Source organism: Micrasema longulum, unplaced genomic scaffold, assembly GCF_059751315.1.
Source record: "Micrasema longulum isolate JH-2025_06_02 unplaced genomic scaffold, ASM5975131v1 h1tg000937l, whole genome shotgun sequence".
NCBI classification, from domain to species: Eukaryota; Metazoa; Arthropoda; class Insecta; order Trichoptera; family Brachycentridae; genus Micrasema; species Micrasema longulum.
In genome coordinates, this window is record NW_028278128.1 from 477,574 (window position 1) to 503,175 (window position 25,602).

Below are 25,602 nucleotides of genomic sequence, written 5' to 3' on the forward strand. Positions count from 1 at the left end.
TTACAGATGTTTTTAATGAATAACTTATATGCAAATAAAAGTAATTATATAATTAATGTATGATTTTATATTGATGATTTATATTAAATACATAAAAAGAAACTGTACTCTAATGGTATTTTTTGATTACCATATTCAACTAAAATGTTTAAAGGCAAAAACTAATCGGTTTGTTTCTATACAGGATCAACGAGGCGTAAGCTCATTACAAGCTTGGGCCAACCCCGTATGCCATGTAGATAATCCCTACCGAGACTTGGTAGAAAAATATGAAGCTCTAATCAAGGTTCAACGATCTCAAGGCAATATTATTCGTAAATCGAATGCTCAAAATGTTAGTAGTACAACCCAAAACACTTCTGCTCCATTATCCTTGCAAGAAGAATTACAAATGTCAGGAGATTTCAGTCAATTTAGTATTAAGGACACGGATGAAGAGAGTGGTCATGGTGATGATACAGGCAAGCCATTAAATATGGAAACAAAAACTAACAAATCTACATCTAATAACCGCAAGAACTTTATTAGAACTCCTGACTTCTCAGAAGCAGAAACCTCATCTTCCGGATTCTCTGATGAAACAAGTAATAAAGGCACTCAGACTGATCGTGAAAGACCAGGATCATTCCTTTGCACAATTGCGGATGGTGAAGATTGTCGGTTCAGTATTTACGATGATGGAAGAAGTCCCATTGATTGTAGATTTAGAAATACACCAGACCACAGGGAGGTATTTAAAGAAATATTTACTATTCTTAAGAAAGCTGCAGATAATAAAGACGAAGGAGAAAAACTTCCTCTTCTCGATGACACTACTCTGGCATGTCCGCCTGCACATGCTAATGAAGATACAACTGGAGATTTCACAGATGAAACTCAAAGTATTATGTCTTCTGTTATGTCAGAGCAGTCAGTAGCCTTCTCTGATATTACACCGCCTGAGAGAGTACAAGAAAAAGAAAACCTGCCTAACAATATATCGGAATCTAAACAAGAGCATGAAAAGCATGAACCTAAAGTCACAGCTAATTCAAGCGAGCAACAGAAAATCTTAACACCATTAGTGAGACAACCTTTGGAGTACGTAACTGCCAGTCCACAATTCCGAAAGAAATCATCTAGACACAAAAATAGAAAGCATAGTCAGGATAGGCAGGGTGCAGAATCTCCCGTGATACCATCTCCTCCAAAAATTTGTTATCAACGAGGTTCAGGAAGTAAGAAGCGAAGGGATTATAAACCTCTGCATGAAAGCCCCCTCGCCAAAACAAGTCAATCTCCGATCCCTGGTCAGGAATGGAATGGATCATCGATGCAGTTTTACAATAGGTCCTTGAACTCGCCCACACCTAGCCAAAACGGAGGAAAAGAGACTGATTCTTGTGGTGTTAAACAAAGTGCAGCATCCCAAGATCTAAACAAACTGAAGAAGCTCGATTATACCTATGCTGAAGTATTGCGTAATGCAGATAAAAATAGGGTTAGACGGCGTAAGCATCAATAAACTTAATTACTTTTTCTTATTTTAGAATTAACAGTTTTTTCCGCTGTATATTACCACCCGAGACATTTAACAATGTAAACGATACTATACATATTACATCATATAGTAAGTGTTAAATTATATTTTAACACAAATACAACAGAGGGTGTATATTACTCGAGCCATTCCTATAGAAGTAAACAGCACATTTAAATAAGTATTGTTCTAATTTTTTTATCCAACATTATCAATGAAATTGAATGTTAAAGCCATTATTTATGTGTTATTTTAGAATATTTAATTGCTTTTATGTTTTATTTAAGTGTGTAGTAATGAAGAATGTAAAAATATATTTTAAGAATGAACTGTAAATAAAGATCTTAGTTTGCTTAAGTTTTTTAAAAACGGAATATTTTTAGATTTTATCAATTGTAATGATTTTGTTTAAATTTATTTTTTATGTATTTCACTAACAGGAATTCCTTAGGTATTCAGGATCATATATATTTACTTTTTACTATGAAACTTTATATAACTATACTGAACTATACACATCTTAAATGTAAATCTTAATATTAACAGTTACAGAAAACTTTAGAGTAATCCATTGAAAGTAAAATCCCCTTGACTGTATTTGTAATCTCATGTATTCATTGATATTTTTCAAGCTTAAAAAAAATTTGAAGTCTTGTGAGAGAAAAACTTAGAAATTTATAAGTTTTCTTGGTACATTAAATTGACCTCAGGTATTTCTTATTTTTACCAGAAAACAGGACACAGTCATTTTAATAAAAAGATGTTGATAAATAGTATTTGTTTTATTTATCAAAACACCATTCCATCTTTAGATGAGTTTATGACAATGAAGGGATGAGATAATGCTTAGAGTATAATATTATGTACTCTAAGGCGGTGGTTACCAACCTGGAGGTGCCAAAACAAGTTGAGAGGACACACAGGCTTTGGCAGCCGACAGAGAAGCTTGAAAATAATTTGTGGATACCATATACAGTAGGAGACCAGGCATAGGAATGTGCAACTAAATAAAAAATGTGAAACAAAAACAAAATGTTTTATATGAATTGTTTATAATAAATATCTTCTTTATAAATGGTACAGAATTAAATAATGGTTAATAAAGCTATCCATTTAAAAAACACATCATCATATACATATTTAATAGTGATGATAAAAATTTATATCACATTACGTTATATAACAAGAATAATAACTTAAACAAGAATTATTGTGGACAGCGTGACCGTTTTACACTAGGTGACTGCGTCAGTGCCGCAGTGTTGTTAGTATTATTAATTGTTTATATAATTTTAAGCTAGTGGGGGCTATTTTGCCTGAGCCGCTTCTAAAAGTTCTTTTTCTACTATTTTTCTGTACGCGTCAAATCCTCCTTCTATACTTGTCACTGTTCCATTACCACACACCCATAACTCCTTGCATACCATGCAAATTAGTCTCTCGTCGTGAGAAACTAGAATCACACCACCCTGAAAGAAAACAGTAAATCAAATGAAAAATACATATATTAAGCAAACATGAAATAAAATAAATTATTGAAAAAACATAATCATGGCTGTTTTCCACATTGTGTAAATTAATTTAGAACCTTCGACATAAAAAAAAATCTAGAAAGCCACAAACTTAGTGCTTTAAATATTTTCTTTTATTTTTTAAATACTATTTCATGAAAATCAGTGGAGGGGCGATAACCACGAAGAAGTATTATTAAAGCTGCTAGGGTTTGTTCGCAATAATTATGTGTGTAAATTTTTGATAAATAACAAGTACATAGAAAAACTTACAGTGTACTTATTGATAGCTTTTCCCAGAGCTTCAATAGTCTCAATATCCAAATGATTAGTAGGTTCGTCAAGGACCAGGAAGTTGGGGGCACCCATACACATGCGGGCAAAGGCAACACGTGACTTCTGTCCTCCTGATAAGCTACCGACAGTCTGGAGAGCGAGGTCTCCACTCACCCCGAAGCTGCCCAGCTGTCTTCTGTACTCTTCTACACTCTTACCTAAAATGTTTTATTTTCAGTAATAAACGCAGTGTTTCAATTAAAATATGTGCAATAATATTGATATATCATGGTCTTGGCGGTGAAAAAAACTAAGCCACAATATCATGGTTTTGAGAAAAATGACTTAAAGTTGACCAGTTAATAAAACATACATATTTTCATGGTAGCACCAACATTCTTTTAGCTAGGTTATTGGGATTTTTAGGAAATATTTATTATCGAATATACTACAAAATTTAAATGTTATGAAAAAGTTTGTCACGAAATATAAATTACATATTTCACTTGGGTCTTTTCACCATCGAGACCAATATTTTATAACCCATTTATTCAAACCTGGATACATTTGCTGTAATAATTCCACAGAGTTGACATTCATCTCTAGTTGGTCCACATGATGCTGAGAAAAGTAACCAAACTTTAAACTTCTGTGAACATGTTTCATCCCGGAGGTGGGAGTAAGCATGCCCATGATAATTTTAAGAAGCGTTGTTTTACCAGCACCATTATCACCCACCTATGGAAAAAATGCATTTTTTAGACAGATATTATTGAAAGAGATCCGAAATGAATTTAGTTTTATGGAACATAAACACAAAGTCTTTTGATGAACTCGTTTCGTGCTTTGGTGACAAAAAATTATCCAGGAAAATAGCAGTAGTAACTTATGTGATATTAAGTTTGAATTTACTATGCATATAAGTCCGTCATTAAGTTATAATAATATGTTGCAATAACAAATAACAGTTTATTAAACATTGACATTTATTTTAGGCATTCAAGGTCAACATAATTATTATGTTATTTTAAGGATGTGATAACATAACTTACAATGCATATTCGAGATTCTAATGTTGCTCCTAAATTAACACAATTGAATATTTTTGTATCTTGTTTGTAGTAGAAGCCAACTTCATTAATTTGCAAAATTGGTGGAGAGAGGGTAAGAGTTTCCGGAAACCTGAGGACCACTTCTACCTCTTTTTCTATTGGTTTTAGTTCAGGTCTGAAAAGCAAGAAAAAAGCTGAACTTACCTAGATGTACAAATTTTAAAACTAAAAATATGCCAAAAATTATATGAATACAAAATAAACAAAACACTTTGTATTTTTAAGCCGCACACTAGTTTAATATTAATAAAAACACAACAAATTTAGGATATTCAGAATTACTTATCATCAGCATAAACCAAACTAAAATAACTACAATACAGAATAGTACATAGGTACTGATAAGAGTTGGGTGATGATGGGTAATTCTGAATGCCCGAAACTTGTTCAATTCTTTTTTATATTAAACTTGTGTGTGGCGTAAAAATATATATGACGCAATTAAGAAACCCAATTTTTCTAGTACAGTTATTGATGATTTTTTAGATAACAGTCTAAAAATTTAAATTTATAAATAAATTAACAACTCAGATAATCTTTAATATATTTTTTAAATACCTTAAACTCGTGAAGCACAAGGGTACTAATCAATGGTTAAAATAATAACAATAAAGTGTTATGACACAGGCAAAGGTTAATTAAGGATGTCACATATTTTTATTTTTTCAAAATATATAGAAAACAGATAGGTTGATATAGATTTTTTTTTGTTAAATTTTGGCTAGAAATTGTTAAGACACTGAAAACATGTAAAATTAAATACAAAATAAAGCCGTAGGATAATCAAATAATTAGTTCACTTACATACATACATATATATTAGCATTAAAAAATATTATTACAATCATAGAATTAAGAATAGTCCAGAAGGAGCGTAGAATCATATTTGAACACATCGGACTCTGCCCAAAAAACCCTCCACTTTGCCCCACTTTCGCCGCGCGCATGCGTGAAGTCACCGCGTAATGTTGCCAAACCGCGAAAAATATAATCATAAAACAACTGTAAGATTTTTTTATTTTTTTTAAGTTATCACAACAGAGTAGATAAGTTAAGAGTCATTTAATAAGAGTAATTGAATTAATGAACTTTGAACTTTAAAAATATAACAAATTTTATTTTATGTAAAGCGGATATTTTTAAGTCATGTTAAATAGTATATGATGAGCAAATTAACGTAGAAAAATTGACTACCCTGGCAACACTAACAAAATGTCCATTTTGTTTTGATTGACAATCTGACAGATGGAAAAAAAAAAAATTTTAAGCAATGCAATTGCTACTTACACATGCAATTGCTACTTACACATTCATTTGCTACTTAAACATGAAATGTGATCCCATCCTGTTTCTTTTTGATCCCAGCAGTATTTCTACACTTTAAAACGACAAGGTTGAATTTAAATCGAGAGTTACGTACTGAGCGACGTCTCCTAAGAAACTAATGGTCAAAACATAAAACTACTCCTTTAAGAGTAGTTTTGATGCGTGTATCGGTTTTAGCGGTAGCGGTTTCTGGACTATTCTTAATTCAATGTATAAAATATTGTATTTACCACAAAAGTGTGAAGTTTTAATTGAGTTTTTGTAAAAGTAATAATATACGTTCACATTTGGACATTTTTGAAAATCTTGAAAACTTTGAAATCACACACAAGAATTTCACTGGTTCAGTATGTATATGTACAAATATATGATATGTAAGTACATAATATGTGTTTATTTATGTTATTAGAATAAATTTATAACTGTCTATTCCTAACAAATAAAGAAAAAAAATATGTGTCAACTTTGTATGGTTATTATCACGAAATAAGAATGTGAACTAAAAAACTATTTTAGCCAAAAAGGTTTCATTGGAGAGTAACATAAAAATAATACTTACAGTCTTTCCAACATCTTGATTTTGGATTGGACCGAGGATGCTCGATTAGCATTATACCTGAACCTGTCAATAAACTCTTGTACATGGGCCCTGTGCTGTTGTTGAGCTTCAAACTCACGTTGTTGGTTTTTATGTTTTTCTGTTTTTGTCTTGTGGAATTGTTCATAGTTACCCCTGGAATCATACAATAATTATAATAATACTAGTGACCAGCCCAAGTTTCGGTTTCGGGCAGTAAGATAGGTTTCGGCCACGGTTTCAGCCTTTCAGCCAAAAACTGGCCGAAACCTACGGTCGGGATGTGTCAGATGAGACTGACTGATTTTGTGATTTGTTAACTATAGTTAGTAGTTCTAAGATCTTTCATAGTTATATTTTCGTAATTCCTTTATAGTCCAATAGGTTAAAGTCCCTATCGCGTATATTGAAGAACTGATACATATAAGTTATATGTATAACATAACAAGAAACCAAAAAGTGTTAAAAATAAACAAATTTACTGATTAAATTTTTGCCTTTTATTGCATTACGTATTTTATTGAACCCTTATTTTAATTAGCTCGTGGTTTAAAAATAAGAACGTCTAATTTTGGCCATTTTGAAGCGATTTTTTACTTATTTCAATAAGTTTCGGTATCTATCGGTCACTAAATAATACATATGTATAATGAAAAATGTCATCATTTGCATTGCCCTTCATCATGGCTGATGTTGGACACTGTAATGCGATCCAGAACATCGAGCACTGCAATAATATTCCAATTGCAGCATATATTTTTATACGTGAAGGCAAATTCATCAGTCTTATGCTTTAGATTCAGTTCAGGGACTATAAAAAAATATAGTGAAAATCACCCTTTTGAATCTAATGTCAATTTTGCCAGGAATCAAACGCAAGACGTTGGATAAATCTCTTACAAGTAAAACACGAAGCAGACTAATCTCCACTTAATTTCTTTTTTCAGGATTTTTACCTGAGCCAGTTTTATTTGTCTTTACTATTTGGTTTTTTATTCAGTTATTTTTTTGCATTTTGGGTCTGAATAACATATACAAAAATAAGTATTTTTCTTTCAATATACAAGTATGCACAATATTATCAGGTAGAATAATCTGTGATTATTACCTATATGGTTCTAATCTTTGTGAATGTAGGTGCAGTATATCAGTAGGTACGGAATCCAAGAAGTTTCGGTCGTGAGAAACTACAAGTAAGGTTGTAGGCCAGTTCTGTAAGTAGTTTTCTAACCAGATGATTGCTTTAATATCTAACATGTTTGTGGGCTCATCGAGTAACAGGAGATCTGGTCTGTAAAGGTAAAAGAATTATAAAAATATTTTACACCACACAAAATACATATTTTAATTTATGCATTTTAGATAATGCAGGGTGTGTAAACATATGCTAATATGGATTAATTGCTTATCTTTATTAATGTAAAATCAAAATTGTTGCCATTTACGCTAAACTCGTAAGCTGAAAGTTATAAAATAATGCATACATATGCATGTTTTTATGAGCAGAAATTCAAAGTAGCATTCATTACTCGCTCACTTGTTTTTTTCTGCAAAACAGTGTTAATTATTAACTAAAAAAAAAAACTTCAGTAAGTGTCGTTGAGTTGTAATTTGAAAACATTCAATAAAGACATACTTAGAAAACAAGGCTCTCGCAAGAGCAAGTCTCATTCTCCATCCTCCGGAGAAAGCTTTTGTAACCCGTCCTTGCATTTCGGTTGTAAAGCCGAGACCATTTAGAATAATGGAAGCTCTCGCAGGGGCCTTATCTGCTTCTATATGTTCTAGTTGGGCGTAAACTTCAGATAGTTCAGTGGATAATGCAGGATCTGTTCCTCTAAAACACAAAAAAAGTCGTTTTAACTCTTTATAGGATACCAAGAGCAAAGTGGTACGTAAATATACCACCAGAATCGGGTATTTATTTTCTAATATTTTATATTAATAATAAGTCTCATGTACACTGGTGGATCAGTTTTCCACTCAGCTTTTTAAAGTGCAATAGGTTTATTATCCTAACAAATGACATTTTATTAGGTTTGCGAGACGTAAATCAACACAGAATATGTGTAGTTAAAGAGTGGTAGCATAAAATATTTTTTTATGAAATTCATTATTTTTAAGACGTATTGTCACTAAAAATTATAATTTATAAAAAATAGTGTGCACGCACTAACCCACTATTGATAAGGCTAGTAATTTCCTTTTCTCTCTTCAGAAGATTCTCACGAACAGTATCACACTGTAAAACACTATCCAGCGCCTGAGTATCATCTCCCACGACTTCTTGTTCCACGTGGAGTATGGAAACGTGGGATGGAATGCGTAGACTTTTATTGGATATCATTCTGAGTAGGGTGGTTTTACCAAGTCCATTCCTGCCTACAAGACCGTACCGACGACCAAATGCAAGTAATAAATCAGCTCCCTGCAGCAATACCCTTAAAAAAAAAAAATAGAAAACAAATCCTTTAATAATTATGGATTACATTAAACAATATTTTAATTATGTTCCGACAAATACTGAATTTATCAATCGGGATTTTTTTAAAAAATCTCCTACCATATAATTACTTCAGTTTCACGTCTTTAGCCGTCATTTCCTAAATGAGAAACACGATTTTTACGGATTAAGAACACATAATCCCAAAGTATCAGGCTAGTTTATGCGTGACATTTAATTTAATGTTAGTGAATTTGATTTAACACCTCAAAAATTAGTGAATTATTTTTACACAATGAAAGGATCTGTCCTATTCAAAATAGTTTTTAAAAACTAGTGTCTTTCGTTAGTTTCTCACATTTACTATAAATTGTTTATATTTAAATTTGGACAATATATCGCACCTCCGGGAGAACAATGACGCAAGTTCAAGTTTTTCATAAACAGAGATAAGAATTGTCAAAAATCCTAAAACTTGTTTAGTAGAACGAGGATAGATTTGCTAGTTTCATTTATGTCTGGCATGGAGCGGTAGTGTCCTTTAAGTATTGGCAACTAATGTTGTCGTAGTTTTAAAAAAAACATTTTTTTATATTTTAATTGAAATTATATAAAAAAACAACCTACTTTAATTACTTTCCAAATTTATTGACTCAACTAAATTAAATTTAAAATTAAATTAGAACAATGACATAATTGTGGGGTACAATTCACTGTTAAGGCTATAAAATGGTATCTTCAAAACTTAAAAACAACATGTTTACATATCTAAAAACATAAACAATCACATCACATCATAAGTGATTATTAATATAGTTACAATTTAGGCCAAGACTCAAGTTCAAAACATTTTTGAATGTTTAAATGGGTTTTCTAGAAAATGTAATTCCCACATGTGCCATTGTTCTTCCAGAGGTGTGATATATAAACTATGTTAACTTACTTTTGATTTGTTTTTTTAGTTAAAGAAAAAAATTACCTATCACCAAACGCCACATCAAAATTTTCAATCCTGATATCCTGAGTCTTGTTAGATCCTTTGGCTTCTAATTTTGTATCTTTCTTTGATGTAACTTGGGACGCTGTAGCAGATTGTAAGACAGGATTTATTACAGGAGCTTTGATTTCAGACCGTTTACCTTGTTTCTGTTGCAATTTGGCTTCTGCCTTTTCTAGTTTTTTTGCATCCACTTTCTTAAACAAAGAGAATCAAAATGGTTAACACAACAATTAAAGTTTTAAAGAAACACGGAAGTCGAGGCATTTACAGGGCGGATGATCTGTCATTGGCTTGTTTAATTCGCCACTTTACAGTGTGTACCATTCTTAAACTAGAATAAATTTACAAACATTTGTTTTAAAAATTTCAATATTTTTTTCTAAATGCTATTTTATCACCTAAATTTTCTTATTGAATTCAGGTAATTTAAAAGAAAAAAAGTAGCTTCGGAATTAAATACATAATTTGAATCCAAATACCAATCACTAATCATTTGATTAATTGAACTGTTTATCTCTGCAACATATTATGTAAAAGATTTACAAAGAGGGAAATTTTGAAGGACTGTTGCGGTTTAATCGTGTGACTAATATGGTAAGAATATAAAATGAATGTCTCTAAACCTGGGCTTCAGATAGGTATATTACTTACAAAGTTGTCATCTCTGGTTTGAACCCATATACTTTTAACATCTTCTATTTCGCTGACTTGATTTGCAGCCATTGATGCCAAGTGCACAGGAGCTTGGAGCATTTTTCTTGGGCCATTTCTAATTGTTTCTATATCTGGCCTCATCATAACCAATAACTGGTCGCAGATATTTCTGTAGAATAAAGGTAATTAAAGTAAAATATTTCAATAGCATGGAAACCTCACACAAATAATGGCATTTTCAAATCGTGATAGATAAAACATTAATATATAAGAAAATACATTTTCCAAAATGTCTTGGAAAAAGTCAAATCTAACCTGATAGCATCCTCAGATTTTTCTGATATTTCGTGGAGAACTACACCAATTGCTTCATATACCTCATTGCCACTTTCAAAATCTTCACAATTCGCTAAAATATCTGCAAAAAGACCACATAAGCTCAATTGATATATTTGTATCTGTAATCTGTCGCTATAATTCAACAAATAAATAAATAATTTCACACAGCCTTCAATATTTTCTGACACCATAAGAAAATCAGGTTTAATAACCCTACTTTTGACACGTACCTTCAACATACTTTTTGAGATCGTCATCTAACAGGGGGAATTCAGTCCTTATTAATTCATTGCAGGTCGCCATTCTAACGTAAAATTAAAATATACTTTTTGACAATCTTAAACGGGAATAAAGCATTTCTGAATATACAAAAATTGACACAATTGACAAACCGAACTAAATTGCAGGCAACGTTCGCGGCCGCAGAGGAGCACGACAGCGCGGTCAAACTAACAAAAAACTTTATGTCGAAAACGGGTGAAAAAACTGCATACGTTCGAACGCCGACATGAATATATAGTGTGGTTTTGTTGTTACGATTAATTTAAGGCTTGACGCATGCGCAAAAAGGTTATTAAAATGTTGCTGCCGTTGCCGTAAGCTGTCAATTATTATGGCTTACACAATTTTCTTCTTCTTCTTAGTTTTTGTTGGCTTTTTGTACAAGTTTTGATTGGGATATTATATTTTTTTAAAAACCCAATAAATTAGATTATAAAAATACGAATAATGTTTTTTTTAACACATATTTATTAAATAAATATTATAAAAAACTCGCTTTATATAAAAAAGGAAGTTTTTCGTAAATATTTTTAAAAAATGTATGAAGAAGGAAATAGATAGGTTTTCTTTAACAGTTATCAAATGTTCAAATCCTTTGAAGCCAATATAAACCCAAAGACCTTCTCTCCGTTTATCGTTTCACTTTTAAAATTTCTACTTATGCCCGAAGTATTGAATTCAAATTCAAATTTGAAATCCACCTACAGCCCCGGAGTAAATTTAATTGAATTAGGTCGTCAAAATGAATAGTTTGGAGAATTATCTAAACTGTGTCGCTTTAGTTAATTTTTGTCCAACAGACAATTTTAAACGAAATTTAGCTAAGTGTACGAGAGTTCTGAGAAAGCCTTTATTTATAATATTCTAATTTAAAATATTTTATTTTTTTATGTTTAAGGAGTTTTCTTCACGAATTTTGTCTGAGTTAATTTATACTTATTTTGTAAAAAAAAAACACTTTAAATCTCTATTTCTGCATATTAGTGTTATTGTCAGTTGGATAAAAATTAACTGAAGCGACGACTGATGGGTCTCGGTCAAATTCGCCATGCCACACAGGTGCGGCCATATATTGTGAAGATGATAGCTTTCAAATATAGTACAAATTGTACAACAATGCGTCTGTATTTACAGCAGAATGTATCACAATCCGAAAAGCTATCGAATATGGCCTATTCCCACAGTAGCAAGTTTCTTATCATGTCGCATTCCCTAAGTGCCCTACTAAAGATCAAATTTCCTCCATCCTCTCATTCCGAGGACGAGCTCTGTATTGAAACTAAATTTTTTCTTTCGCTATCAGAGACATCAAACCAAAGTATTGTTATTTATTGGATCTCTAGCCATTGTGGTATTCCCGGTAACGAAAAGGTGGAAGCGTTAGCAAAGGAGCCAGTCTATTCCGGGGATCCTGCTGATAATAATTTCCTACCTCATGGTGATCTCCTCGTTATGATGAAGGAGAAGCAACTTCGTGCATAGCAAGAATATTGGATAGCCTTTTCTAAGGCAATGGTAAACATCTTTTCCACCTTAAACCAAATTTTATGGAAAACCCTTATTTTGTTCTCCAAGTGTAAATGATTCTGAATAAATCCAAGACAGCATGTAAATATGTAATATACGCATTGGACACTGTTGCAATGGTTCTCACTTGCTCAGAATCCATGTCCGGGATTCTGTCATGTGTGAATATCAGCTTGAGGAGGAAGATACAAACCTTTTTTTTATGCCTAATAAACAGTTGTTATCCTAGATTCCTTTCAAACCTCTGGAATATTTACATATTCCATTGCCCCCTGTCCTCATTCCTCACCCAATTAACTTGTTTATAAAAATTTGTAGATAGTGTTATATTAGATACTAATATTCTAACTTGTAACTTTATTAATTTATTTATTTATATATAAATTTATTGTACATTATTTGAGACATAAAATCCCAACTCCCTGGGACTAAGAATTCTGTGTTGAGATGGGACGAGCAATTAGTTAACACAGACACATGAGTATATCACCACAAATAAAGAATATATAGACTTACATAAACATGCTAAATTATAAAAAGAAATAAAATAAAACAAAACACGACACTGGCTAGAACATTCTAATAGCGCGAGGGAAAAGCCGCAAACAAGAAGAATAAAATCTATTTAGTAATAAATAAAATAATATGTACACCAATGTTTTATAAACCGAATTAGTGGGTTATTTATTAGTTTTTAATGTAAACATACAATAATATGATTATCTAAGACACAAAAACATCCGCCACCAATGTTAACTATAGACTAACAAATTACAAAACAGGGATGGGGAATACGGAATACCTTAAAGAAGGGAATATGGAAGTCTAGGCATTTACAGGGCTGATGACCTGTCATTGGCTGGTTTAAGTGGCCACTTTACACACTGTGTAACATTCGCCGTTTTGCCAATGTTTGAACATCCATATTTCTTAAATTCTTCCATATGTTGAAAGGCCTAGACTTCCATATTCCCTTCTTTAAGGTATTTCCCATCCTTGTTGTAATTTTTAATGACTCCCGAGGGGGTGAAATCCAGTCTTTTTTGCAAACATTTGGAAAAACTCAAATATTGTAATAAAACCAACTGGTCTAAGAAAAAGTTTAATAATTGGAAAATTGTTTTTAGGCGTTGCCTAGTATGTAAAATAATTCAGTCAGATGAATCTCTTCACAACAATAAAGGTTTCAGCTCTTTAATTTCACTTAAATCAACAAATTGTAAAATTGAAGAAATATGGATGTTCAAACATAGGCAAAATGATTAATGTTACTCAGTGTGTAAAGTGGCCACTTAAACCAGCCAATGATAGGTCATGAGCCCTGCAAATTCCTAGGCTTACATATTCCCTTCTTTAGGTATTCCCTATCCCTGTTGTACTGTATTATTGTTAATGAATCCCAATGGGGTGAAATCTAGTCTTTTGTTTGCAAACGTTTGGACAAACTCAAATATTAATTTAAACAATCCTGAAAGAAGAGAAATTGTCAAATTTTGTAAACTGTTTCATTGTCAATTACGGTTTCATTATTTTATTGTCATAAAAGATTGATTTTATAAATTCTTTTCAGACCTTTCCGCAATATTATTATTTTACTTCCTACCAATATAAAACTCTCCTCACCCAAAATACATGTACATGAAATTTGGTGTAAGTATCTTGTAACTAATTGAGTTTAGTTATAAATATGTTGTAGTGTAATATTAAATTCTAACATACTGTAGTATATAATATTATAAATACTTACATAAAATGAGACAAACCTCTACACTGGCTAGAACACCCCAGTTACATGGTGGAAAAAGCCACAAAAAAAGAAGAAGAAGAAAAAACTGACATGTCCATGTGCTTGATAGCTGTCATACATTCGAAATAACTTTCTATCTTTCTAACCTAACTTCCAAGCTTTGTTGTGTTACAAAAATAGTGTGTAAAAAATCAATTCTATTACAATGAATAAAAAGAAGGTAAGGGATTAACCAGTTAATGAAAACAATATTGCCTAACCTTACTATTCATGTATATTTACGATTTATATTTTACAGGCCAGATATTTTGATTCTTCGAAACCAAAACCTAGTGAATTTTCAATCACTGAAGGAAAGGTCAGTATTTTTGTTTTTTATGTTATGGAAGTGCAACCGAAAAAATAATACATTGTTCATAAATACATGTTTATTTCAGATACAAGATGCAGTGCCAAAAAATGCGAGTGATAAAAATACAGAAATAATAAGTGTGAATGCCAATGTAAATCGTCTTAAGTGGAAGATAAGAAATAGAGGGAGAGAAAAGGTAAGTACTTTAATTTACTTACCAAAATGAAAATTTTCAAATCTTTAAATGACGCGCACATTTAATTCTATAAGATTTGTAAATGTTCATTTTGGACTACAAGAAGCCCAATTACGGCGACTAATTATAGTTAATAAACCCCTAGAAACTCTAAAATACCTAGATTAAAAAATATCACATCTCGTTATTGTTGGTTTGGAATCGAACCCGAAATAGATGGAAATAAGTGTTTCAACCATTCAACGATGGGGCCACCAGGAATGACTATTTAATACTTCCAATCGGAAGTATTAAATAATGAACAATCGTTCAGAGTTTAGATATTACGTGCCTACAATGTTGTATTTTTCTTTCTAGAATAAATTTAATGCAAAGAAGTTCAAAGGTAAAGCTCCCATCGATAAAGCTAAGATTAAGAAACATTCCAGAGGGGAAGGATTTTCAGGCAAAACAATAAAACATGCAGTTTATTTGAAGAAGATAAGACGGAAAGAAAAGAATGTTGAATTTGCAGCGGTGCAAGCAGCTAGAACAGAAATTCTCCTTAACGAAAATGCTGGGTAAGTGAATGTCTGATTACCAATATTTATACAAATCATATCATGTCCAGAAACTTAGGATGATTAATTCTTGTATGAAATGAGAGGAACTGTAAAAAGGTTGACCCCATTCTCACACTAGAAGTTCTGTATGTGGTGGATTATTTCAGGGCTAAAGATGTTATATTTATAAAATAAAAATATTGATAAAAAAAAAATAGTATTTCTCTACCCAAAAAAAAAAAAATACCTATATTTCATCCCTTATTGGATAACAAATAATATGTCATTTACATGAAACTCAAAATGTCAAGAAACTTAAATAAAAATAGATTTATTTTTATTGTCAAATTAATTCTAATATCTTCTAATTCTAATGTATACTATTGTAAAATTATCATCATCATTCCCTTTCCGCACCTAATGGTGCACAAGGCACTGTATTGGTACACCAAACGCAGCGTATCTTGATCATTTTTGTTACTTAAAAGTAAGATGATCAGTCTTACGCTTCAGGTACCAGTCCAAGGACTATGAAATATTCTAGTGTGAAAACACCCTTTTTCAAATAAATATTTCATATCAACCATGTCGGGAATCGAACCCGAGACCTATTGAAAAGTAGGCAAATGCGCTGACCATTACACCACGAGGCCGACAAAAATTGTAAAAATAAAATTTAATATTTAAATGAATAACATTGCGTAAGTAACTCATTTGGTGATACTTAAAAATCACATTTAAATCTCAAATTTGGGGTTTAATTTTTACGTAATATAGCTGAGAAGTATTGTTTTCTTTATTCGTCAGGAAAGTTTTTCATTATTTTCTTAAGTCAAAGATGATTATCCTAGATACTTGGAGGCTGATGCAGGAGAAACAACAACTCAGTTTACTCAGAAACAAATCGCAGAAAGTGTTGACATTGCCGCGGCTACAAAACATTTTGAATTGAAGTTAGAGCAGTTTGGTCCATACCGCATGAGGTATTCAAAAAATGGAAGACATTTACTCCTCGGAGGAAGAATGGGACACTTGGCAGCCTTCGACTGGGTGACTAAACATCTACACTGTGAAATTAATGTCATGGAATCCATTCACGATGTCTGGTTAGTATATAAATTGATGTACACTTCTTACACGCATACTATTTTTGTAGGATCTTGCTTGTTGTGTGGGTTGGAGCTCCTACCCCACTTGGAGGGCGACAAAAAAGGATGGGTGGGTTTAATGCGTATTTATTACATGGTGAGTAAGATACAGCAATTTGTTGTGAAGCGCGAAAACAACGGCGATAATAACTAGACTACATGTTGGAGTTGACTGACTGACTTTACCACGCCTTGTGGTCCTTTTATAGGTCGTGTTTCTATGTTTTTCATGTCTTCATGATGGGAATGGAGTTAATGTACTCCAGGACATTTCTCTAATATGTCATTCAATTGCATTATTGAGTTAATGTCCTGTGTGCGATACTGTTGGTCTTGCACAACAAATATTGTATCCTGTCGAAAATGCAGAGTTGCTTCTTAGGTCGTTGCTCTTATATATTACAGCTAAAATAATTTTCCACATGTGTATGTCATTGATCAATGGACTTTGACCCCCACATTTTTATTGAATTTCTTAGCACTGTGAAACCTGCCCTAAAAAAGTTTTTATTGTCAAGAGTGATAAAGTAAACTAATGCTTCTCCTACCCAAGCACAAAACAAATAACCATTAATAATGATGTCTGTAAATTAGAAAAATAAATTTATATGAAAAACAGTATGTAATAAAATTATGTAAATATATAGTGGATGCATAATTATGTTGGTATGTAAGACCATTCAGGATACATTTTATGATAATTGGTTAGATCAATCGGAGTTTTTTTCTAAATCAAATCCGATCCATCTGCAAGGGGTTTTTACAAAATAATAGGTTATACCAGAAATGATACCCTGTTTCCTATAATCATAAATAAGAGGATACCACATGATTTTATTTTTTTTCCATCTAACGTGAATTTCTAAGGTTGCAATTTTTTTATAATATGATATTTTCATATTTCAATGCATCAATTTTCTTGCCACCTATATTCACATTATTTGGAAAAATATTAATTGTGGAAATAACAATATAAATGTTTTTTTTATTATTTCAGTTGGATGCACATAGAAACAATGTTTGCTGCGGCTCAAAAGGATTGGGTGTACATGTATGATAATAAAGGGACTGAAATTCACTGTGTTAAAAAGTTGAACAAAGTGAAAAGAATGGAATTTTTGCCATATCATTTCCTTCTGGCTACAGGTGTTAGTAAACTTTTACAATTTTAAGTAATTTTTATGAAAGATAAAAAATGTTCCTAGTTAACGAGTGTATTCAGTGGTATCTGAATATTAGAATCACGGAGCAATCGGTCATGTTATCCCAAATGAAGTCCCAAATCCATCTATATAAACATAATCCACATATTGTAATCAAACTTCGCCTATTGTTATCACTTATAATAATTATACATAAATAAAGATGTATGAATTCTCAGCAAAATGGTTCTATTGTTCAAAATCTTCTAAACATAAGGGTCAAACAGCTTGACACCACATACCGCACACTGCATCCGAGGACATAAATCTCCTTGGTGGTGCCCACATACACGGAAAAATTGCTCATTGCCAAACGAGAAAAGCTGCCCAAACAATGTAATATTATTTTTTTATTTAAAACTTCAAGTGCGAAGAATAAGTACTTTGGCGGACTTATTGCTAAAAGCAATATGTTCCAGCCAACCAAAAAACAGACTTGTCAAAAGAAGAGTTGGTCGAAATTTCGACTAAAAAACCATAAATATATGTATATCAAAAGATACATACATAAAATATAAATAACCTAATTGATTGAAAATAACAGCTGTTTTTTTATTGGAAGATAAGGCTTGTACATATTAACTCATTCATAATTCTCATTCCAAAAGTAGATATTGTGATGTCTCATATAGGACATTAAATTTTACAAAACATGATCATGAAGACCACATTTCGGAGTTGATTAACTCCAATACAAGGCAAATTCACCAGTGAAAAACCATCAAGGGATTTTAAAATAAATTTTATATTTAAAAAATATTTATTGTAAATAAGATATGTTATTTTGTGAGGAAATAAAGGTTTGTACTATTGTTTTTTTTTAAACTCTGCCTAATGTAATCAACCGGTTATTATTATAAAAAAAACTATAGGTCCCATAGTTATCACAATAAGCGGATTCTACTGTGTATAGATGCCAAGATACTGGTACTAATTCAATTACTAATAAAATAATGATTATTTTATGTTTATCAAGCCTGTGTTTTGTGATACAACCTAAGAATATAAATTGTAGTTATTGGCTTTTTACGATAAATTAAAAAGGTTTCAAAAGTATTTGAATTTAGTGTAATGTATGGGTTTAGTTTTTAGCATATTGGATGTTATTAAAAAAAACTCATGTATGATGATAATAATAATAACTAACAATGAAATAATGGAAAACTAAAATAAAACATTTTAATTATTTGCAATTGAATTGATATGTACATTAGGATTTAATTTTATAATATTTTTTCAGAGTGAATTGGGATATTTATCTTGGCTAGACATATCAATAGGAGAAATAGCTGGCCAATATCGGACGATGCTGGGAAATATCTCTGTAATGAAACAAAACCCCTACAATGCAGTTTTATGTGTCGGACAATCTAAAGGTGTAGTGTCTATGTGGTCCCCTAAGGTTAAGGATCATCTTGCAAGTATGCTGTGTCATAAAGCTCCCTTGAGTGCACTTGCCATAGATCCTAAGGGCATGTAAGTTTTTTAGGAATGAATTTTTTTACCTAAATAAACCTACTTTTAGGCTTCAAGAATTAATTTGTTTTTGATAAAACCATGATATTAACAAACATGAAACGTTTCGATGTTATAGAATCATCAAAAATAAAAAAGCTGTATTTTGATTGTGTTCAATCAAAATGTCTTTGGTCTCGAATCCCTGCAAATGTTATCTCTATTTACATTTAGTTTGTTCTTAACTACCATGTGTAAAAAATATTTAATATTGACAACAGGTATATGGCTACATCTGCTATTGATAGAAGTGTTAAGATATGGGATGTGAGAAATTTAGAAGGCCCAGTGCAAAGTTATATATTGCGGAGCGCACCAACACAGCTGGAGTTTTCATACAATAATCTTTTGGCAATTGGTATGGGAAACATCATAGAAGTTTATAGGTATTCCGTTTTGTTTATTCTTTTTAAAATGCTACACTTGTTATTTTTCTTTTTTGTTTACAAATGTTATCTTTTCAGGGACTGCTGCAGACAACAAACAAAAAAAGCTTATTTGCAGCATAAAATGGTTAGCCACATTGGTAGTATGAGTTTTTGCCCATATGAAGATGTATTAGGAGTGGCAACGGACAGTGGTTTTGTCAGCCTCATAGTTCCAGGTATGCGCTTTTATTACAAACGAAAAATTATTATAGCATAGTAGATTATGCATTGTAAATTATATTTTCAATTGTTTTTATATTATGTTCAAAGGATGCGGTGAAGCCAACTTTGATGCTTTAGAAAGTAATCCTTACCAATCCAAAAGCCAAAGGCGAGAAGCTGAAGTAAAAGCCTTATTGGAAAAAATTCAGCCTGAACTCATCTGCCTTAATCCTTCTGCGGTTGCAGAAATCCATGTGCCAACATTGAAGGAAAAGATTGAAGCCCGATCGAAACTTTTGGTAAGATTAACGATGACAGCTAATTTAGTAAATGAAAATAATTCTGTACTTCATATTTTTTTTGGTATTTTCAGTCTAGAAAATGTGTTTTTTATTTTTGTTTAAATGTACAAAACCCAGGAACGTTATCATTCTCATTGTTTACCCTGAATTTGTGATTCTTTTGTCTCAGAGTTGTAAATATTCTAATATTCCACGAGTTGTTTTCACTTGTTACCATATACGGATAGCGTTATGCAATAATCATTTTAGCGCCATCATACAGGTTTGTGTAAATCATATTTGAAGTTCAAATTTGTTTTTAAAATCCAGATTACTGATATTATTTTTTTTTTTCTTCTGATGTATGTTTACGTTTTGCCTTTATTTTAAAGACTTCTGTTTATTACAGAATGAAATATTCATATCGAGGGTTAAACTTACAAACTGAAAAAAAACATTGGGTCGCTTAAATGGTTATTGCATAACACCGTCCATATAATACATTCTTGGTTACCGAGATGCTGTCTAGAACATCGGAAAGGAATGTCACATACAGAACTACTGAGAATTTTTTTGTTTGGATTGATGTAAAAATAACATCGACTGAATTTCCAGGCGTATTTGCCTTATGTGCATTAGACTACAAGGGTATATAATGTCTGGAAAAATGTATGATTTTAAATAATATATATTAGGTGTACAACTTTGCTTACATGGTTATTTTTTTTTAAATTCCTTATTGTAAGAAACTGGTTAAACATTTTTGATTCAAAATATGTATGGATAATATCACTGGCCACTTCTTTCTCCCATATTTTGGTCCCGTGTTGAAAAAGCTGGTCACCTTTTGAACCGATTCATTTTTTTCTTCTTCATAAGACCGGAAATGCTAATCAGCCAGGCCGTATGTCATTGATCGAAACAAGTGATAGTCAGAGGGAGCAACGTCTGGAGTATACAGCCGGTGGGGTAGGACTTCACATTTCAACGTTTCCAAGTTTGTCTTAACTACTTTCGCAACATGGGGTCCAGCATTGTAATGCTGCAAAATCACTTTTTTGTGTCACTTCATCGTTATCGAACACAATAAATGCGTTCGATAACGATCGCCTGTGATTGCTTTACTCGTTTTTAACAGTTCAATATACTACGCCGAGCTAGTCCCACCGAATACAGAGCACGATCTTTGAGCCGTGAATATTCGGTTTGGCCGTTGGAAGCATATCCGGGAAATCCCCATGATTTTCTACGCTTGGGGTTATCGCAATGGACCCATTTTTTGTCCCTTTTCTTAGTCACAATGTGATGCAAAAATCCCTTCTGTCTTTGCCTTTCAAGCAACTGTTCACAAGCAAACAAACGCCGTTCAACATCTCTCGGTTTCAAAGCGTACGGCATCCAATTTCTTTGCTTCTGAATCATTCCCATGGTTTTTAGGAATTTTGATGAGCCATTCCCAATGATCGTGCCAATTCTTATTGACTTTGACACGAGTATTTATCAAGTAATGCCTTCAATTCTGCGGCCTCACCATAAGTATTTGAGAGCATTCGATGAGCCTCCGCTGCAGATTTCTTCATATTGAAGCTTTCTGCAAACTACGAGAATTTGGCTTGTAAACTGATATTTTCAATTGAGAATAACTTTATGATGCATAAACAAATTGACTAATGTTTCTATGAGGTTATGTTGACAGATGCCCAAGTTTCGACCACTATTTACCGCTAAAGCCATCTACAAGAAAAGGGCATAAGCAAAGCTGTACACTTAATATTAAAAAAATACACTACAAAATATTCATAGTTTAAATCAATGTTTAGCTTTACTGAACTATTTAGATAACAAGTTAATATGTAGAATATTGATGCTTGATTAGACTTTGTGTGGAACAAGCCATGTCTTAAAAATACACTTGTATGTTTTTTTGCACCACAACAGGCCAAGAGGCCCAATTACAGTTGTGAATTACATCACAGAACACCCAGGCTTGAGAAAAATCACATTTTGATTTTCGTGTTCTCACCGGGAATAGAACCCGGAACCTTCCGTGTGTGAGTCAAGTATCTTGACCACTACACCACGGAGGCCACCTTTTAAAGCAGCATTTTTTTTTTTTAAATTAATAAAATTATGCGATAAATTACTATTTTATTTTTATTTTAGCACATGAAACCTAAAAAAATAGATTACACTCCCAGAAAGAAGACTAAAAATAAAGGAACAGCTAAAGTATCCAGAAATAAAAAGATTGTTCAAGAAATGGCTAATAAGGTAAACATAATATTTTGCATAAATAGATATACATATGTACACATACGTATGTGTATTTCCAGTATTTTGTTTTTTATCACAATTTTAAAATTTTATTTTGTGTAATATGAAATATAAAATTGTAATTATGTCATATTTACATAGTTCAATAATCCAGGAATGTCATACTCTAGTAGTAAAATATAATTAATATAATATTTATTTCAAAATGTGTATGGTTAATATATTATATTTATTATTTACAGGAGTTTATAAGAGATATGAAAGATTCTGTTCCAGAAAAAAAAACTGAAAACAAAGTTCCCGCTAAGTCGTTTGGTGTTCTTGATAGATTTGTTAAGAAAATAAAATGATAGAAATGTACAGATGTTTATTGTAATAAAAAATACAGCAATAAATGAACAAAAATGTTTAAATATAAAATAATTAAAAAGTGTTTTTGCCTGGCTTAGAATAGTAACATGTATTTCCAAAAATATTAATACAGCACAATTTAATTGAACAATGTCACACAGACAGTACATACATTATCAAAATATGTACATATCTGAAACAAACTGACAATTCAAAAAAATCAAAATCAACAGATGGAATAAATATGGGTTTTCAAACATATGCAAGATTGAATGTTACACAGTAGTGTGTTAAGTGGCCACTTAAACCAGCTAATGAGAGGTCATAAGCCATGTAAACGCCTAGACTTCCTCTCATTTTTATCATAATATGTCAATCTTAACTCCTTAAGGAGTGAAATCCAGCCTTCGCCTACAAACATTTGGCCAAACTCAAAATATTGGTGGCAATTAAAAAAGGTTAAAGTATATTTTTAACATAAGAGTTCAAGACAATTGTATCAAAGAAAAGTATCGTTAAATATAAATTAGTATTTTTCAATTATTCGTTTTCAGTTATGGTATTTTGGTGCATTTTATTGTTTGCAATGTGCAAATTAGTGCTCATGTACAAAGTACTAATATATACTGCAGTCATAAGCAGAACGGCAGTTATTTGCAAAAGTCATATTTTGAGATGACATTCTTTAGTATTTATCAACATTATGCAAATAAAAAAAAACTGCAAATAATCATAAGTAACAGCATGTCAATTGTTTTTAAAGCATAAAACCTGTGTGTATCATATCTACACTGAATTTTTGCTAATGAATCTCTATAGATATTGTGTTATTGCTTAAAAAAACTTTAAAAACGTTATATTGTTTTTCATACTGAAATTTGCTATACAGTCGAACTTGGTTATAATGATGATGGAAATGATGGCGAAATTTTGGATATAATGAGGAAACATTAGTTGACATTTTAGTTTGTGGTTTTCTCCATACATTTATTCACTTTTATAGACATACCGAACAAATATATTGTTGAAAGTTCAGCAAAAACTCTTCAAACGATTTTTTAAATAAGAACCTAAGTAATAAAATCCAAATGTGGGACTAACTTAGTACCGATGCCGCTGGGCTAGGATCGGTTTACGTTTATGACACTATGCAAGTGTCTAAGTACCCGATTGGTGTTTTTGCCGACAATATTGACAAAGTATCACACATATGGTTGAAATTGCGAGTGAAAAATCTAAACTTTGTGAACTTAGTAAGTACGGGATCGGCACCTTATTAAAATTTATAACTTCTTTTGTAGTTGATGAATGACATCCTTATTTCGGGGGTTTTTTTTACAATGCTTTTATTATTTTTTATGTTCTATGGTCAATGCATAATGAACATTACTGGTGGGTGGTGTCAAATAAGATAAAACCTAACCCTCGAATTGTAAACATGACTACTAACAAGCAGAAGAGTTTCAATTTCTGAAAACGTGGAAATTATTTGTTAAGTAGATTGTTGCGAGAAAAATGTTGAAGTGTGTAAAAAGTTTTCTCTATCTTTATCTAGTGTTAACACTGTGAAAAAATGCAAATGTTTTGAACTGCGATTAAAATTTAGAAAGTGGTATGTTTGGTAGGATTTATTATAATTTTCAATATTGACAATATGCAATGAGGATTGGATTTAAAAAGCCTTTCTCTGGTATAACGAGCAAATTCAGTCGGTCCCGTCATCCTCGTAATAACCAAGTTCGATTGTATATCAAATGATTTGAAATTTATTGTAGAACATTACCTCATTTTTGACAAAAACTACTTTTTTGCTGAGAACAGCAGTATAATAGTCCAATGAATTATTTATCTTCATAATATTTTACGCAGCATTATAAAAACTAAGGAAAACTATTTGATTTTAAGAAATCACAATTACAAAAATAGGTCAGTGGAAATATAAACCGAATACAGCTATCAAATGACAACTTAACTTGTACATATTTATCTGTTTAAAAAAACAATCTTTATTAGTATTCATATTATGTTAATTTCTCGTTCTCATTATTAATATATTTATTGATTTCTTATTGGCATTTCAGTTTCCTGTTGCTAATTATAACCTTTCGATTTCTTGACATGGTTGATATGAAATATTTATTTAAAAAGGTGTTTTTACACTATAAGATATAGTCCCTGGACCGGTACCTGAAGTGTAAGATTGATCATCTTACCTTCAAGATACGCTACAGTAGGTGTACCAATGTAGTGCCCCATGCACCATTAGGTGTGGGAAGGGAATGATTATGAATTATAACCTTTAAAATTGAACAAAAAATAAACATTCTTGCCTTATATTTTAAATGGTGTATTTAACACTTATTTTAAATTTAGATGTGTTACATAAAAATATTTTTACTATATACAAAAACAAAACATTTGGTCAAAAAAAGAACAGTAAAGTTTTAAAAGAGAAGATTACAAAAATATTAAATTTTAAAATATAGAACATGTAAGAAAATTACAAAGAAATATAATATAATACGTACATAAAATTATGATATTTATGAATACGAATGAAGAAGTTTTTTGTTTGATTTTGACTCGATGGCTACTCGAGTAAAAATCCTAAAAAAGGAAATCGAGTGGAGATAAGTCAGCCTCATAGTGTAGCGGTTGGTACATTCGCCCACCATTCTTGAGGTCCCGGATTTCATTCCCAACAGGGTCGATGTCAAATATTTGTTTGAATGGTGGTTTAACACTGCAATATTCAACTGTCCCTGGACTGGTACCTGAAGTGTAAGACTGATCACCTTTTCTTCCATGTAACAAAAATGATCTAGATGATATGCTGCG

At 31.7% G+C, this 25,602-nt stretch overlaps 3 protein-coding genes across 5 annotated transcripts in view; 2 read left to right on the forward strand and 1 right to left on the reverse strand.

Moving 5' to 3' along the window:
- Positions 1-2,290, forward strand: part of Cen (cerebellar degeneration-related protein 2-like) — a 127,774-nt gene extending 125,484 nt beyond the window's left edge. For all 3 annotated transcript variants that reach the window (XM_088231954.1, XM_088231956.1, XM_088231953.1), the window contains exon 6: positions 185-2,290. In XM_088231954.1, coding sequence (XP_088088080.1) covers positions 185-1,504 — 1,320 coding nt within the window. In that variant the 3' untranslated portion in view covers positions 1,505-2,290. The remainder of the gene's footprint in view (positions 1-184) is intronic.
- A 264-nt stretch (positions 2,291-2,554) lies between these two features.
- On the reverse strand, positions 2,555-11,194 carry LOC148278046 (ATP-binding cassette sub-family F member 3). Its single transcript, XM_088231957.1, has 12 exons — positions 10,988-11,194; positions 10,734-10,836; positions 10,416-10,587; positions 9,744-9,958; positions 8,499-8,762; positions 7,958-8,158; positions 7,430-7,612; positions 6,304-6,477; positions 4,359-4,533; positions 3,864-4,044; positions 3,304-3,524; positions 2,555-2,988 (listed from the first exon to the last, which is right to left on the reverse strand). The coding sequence occupies exons 1-12, from the start codon at positions 11,058-11,060 to the stop codon at positions 2,827-2,829; spliced, it is 2,124 nt and encodes a 707-aa protein (XP_088088083.1). The 5' UTR covers positions 11,061-11,194; the 3' UTR covers positions 2,555-2,826.
- Positions 11,195-14,372: 3,178 nt separating this feature from the next.
- Positions 14,373-22,818, forward strand: LOC148278047 (WD repeat-containing protein 46). Its single transcript, XM_088231958.1, has 12 exons — positions 14,373-14,533; positions 14,612-14,671; positions 14,751-14,861; positions 15,219-15,421; positions 16,255-16,509; positions 17,549-17,699; positions 18,994-19,229; positions 19,490-19,654; positions 19,733-19,872; positions 19,967-20,157; positions 22,303-22,410; positions 22,656-22,818. Exons 1-12 carry the CDS (start codon positions 14,519-14,521, stop codon positions 22,761-22,763), a joined length of 1,743 nt encoding a protein of 580 aa, XP_088088084.1. The 5' UTR covers positions 14,373-14,518; the 3' UTR covers positions 22,764-22,818.
- The last annotated feature ends 2,784 nt before the right edge of the window (positions 22,819-25,602 follow it).

Excerpts from the sequence above, each read along its gene's own strand:
- LOC148278046 (XM_088231957.1), bottom strand. The coding sequence starts at position 11,060 with ATGGCGACCTGCAATGAATTAATAAGGACTGAATTCCCCCTGTTAGAT. Across the intron at positions 10,837-10,987 it reads TCTCAAAAAGTATGTTGAAG|ATATTTTAGCGAATTGTGAA; the intron begins GTACGTGTCAAA and ends GTCTTTTTGCAG. Across the intron at positions 10,588-10,733 it reads AAATCTGAGGATGCTATCAG|AAATATCTGCGACCAGTTAT; the intron begins GTTAGATTTGAC and ends TTTATTCTACAG.
- LOC148278047 (XM_088231958.1), top strand. Across the intron at positions 16,510-17,548 it reads GAATCCATTCACGATGTCTG|TTGGATGCACATAGAAACAA; the intron begins GTTAGTATATAA and ends TTATTATTTCAG. Across the intron at positions 19,655-19,732 it reads AACATCATAGAAGTTTATAG|GGACTGCTGCAGACAACAAA; the intron begins GTATTCCGTTTT and ends TTATCTTTTCAG.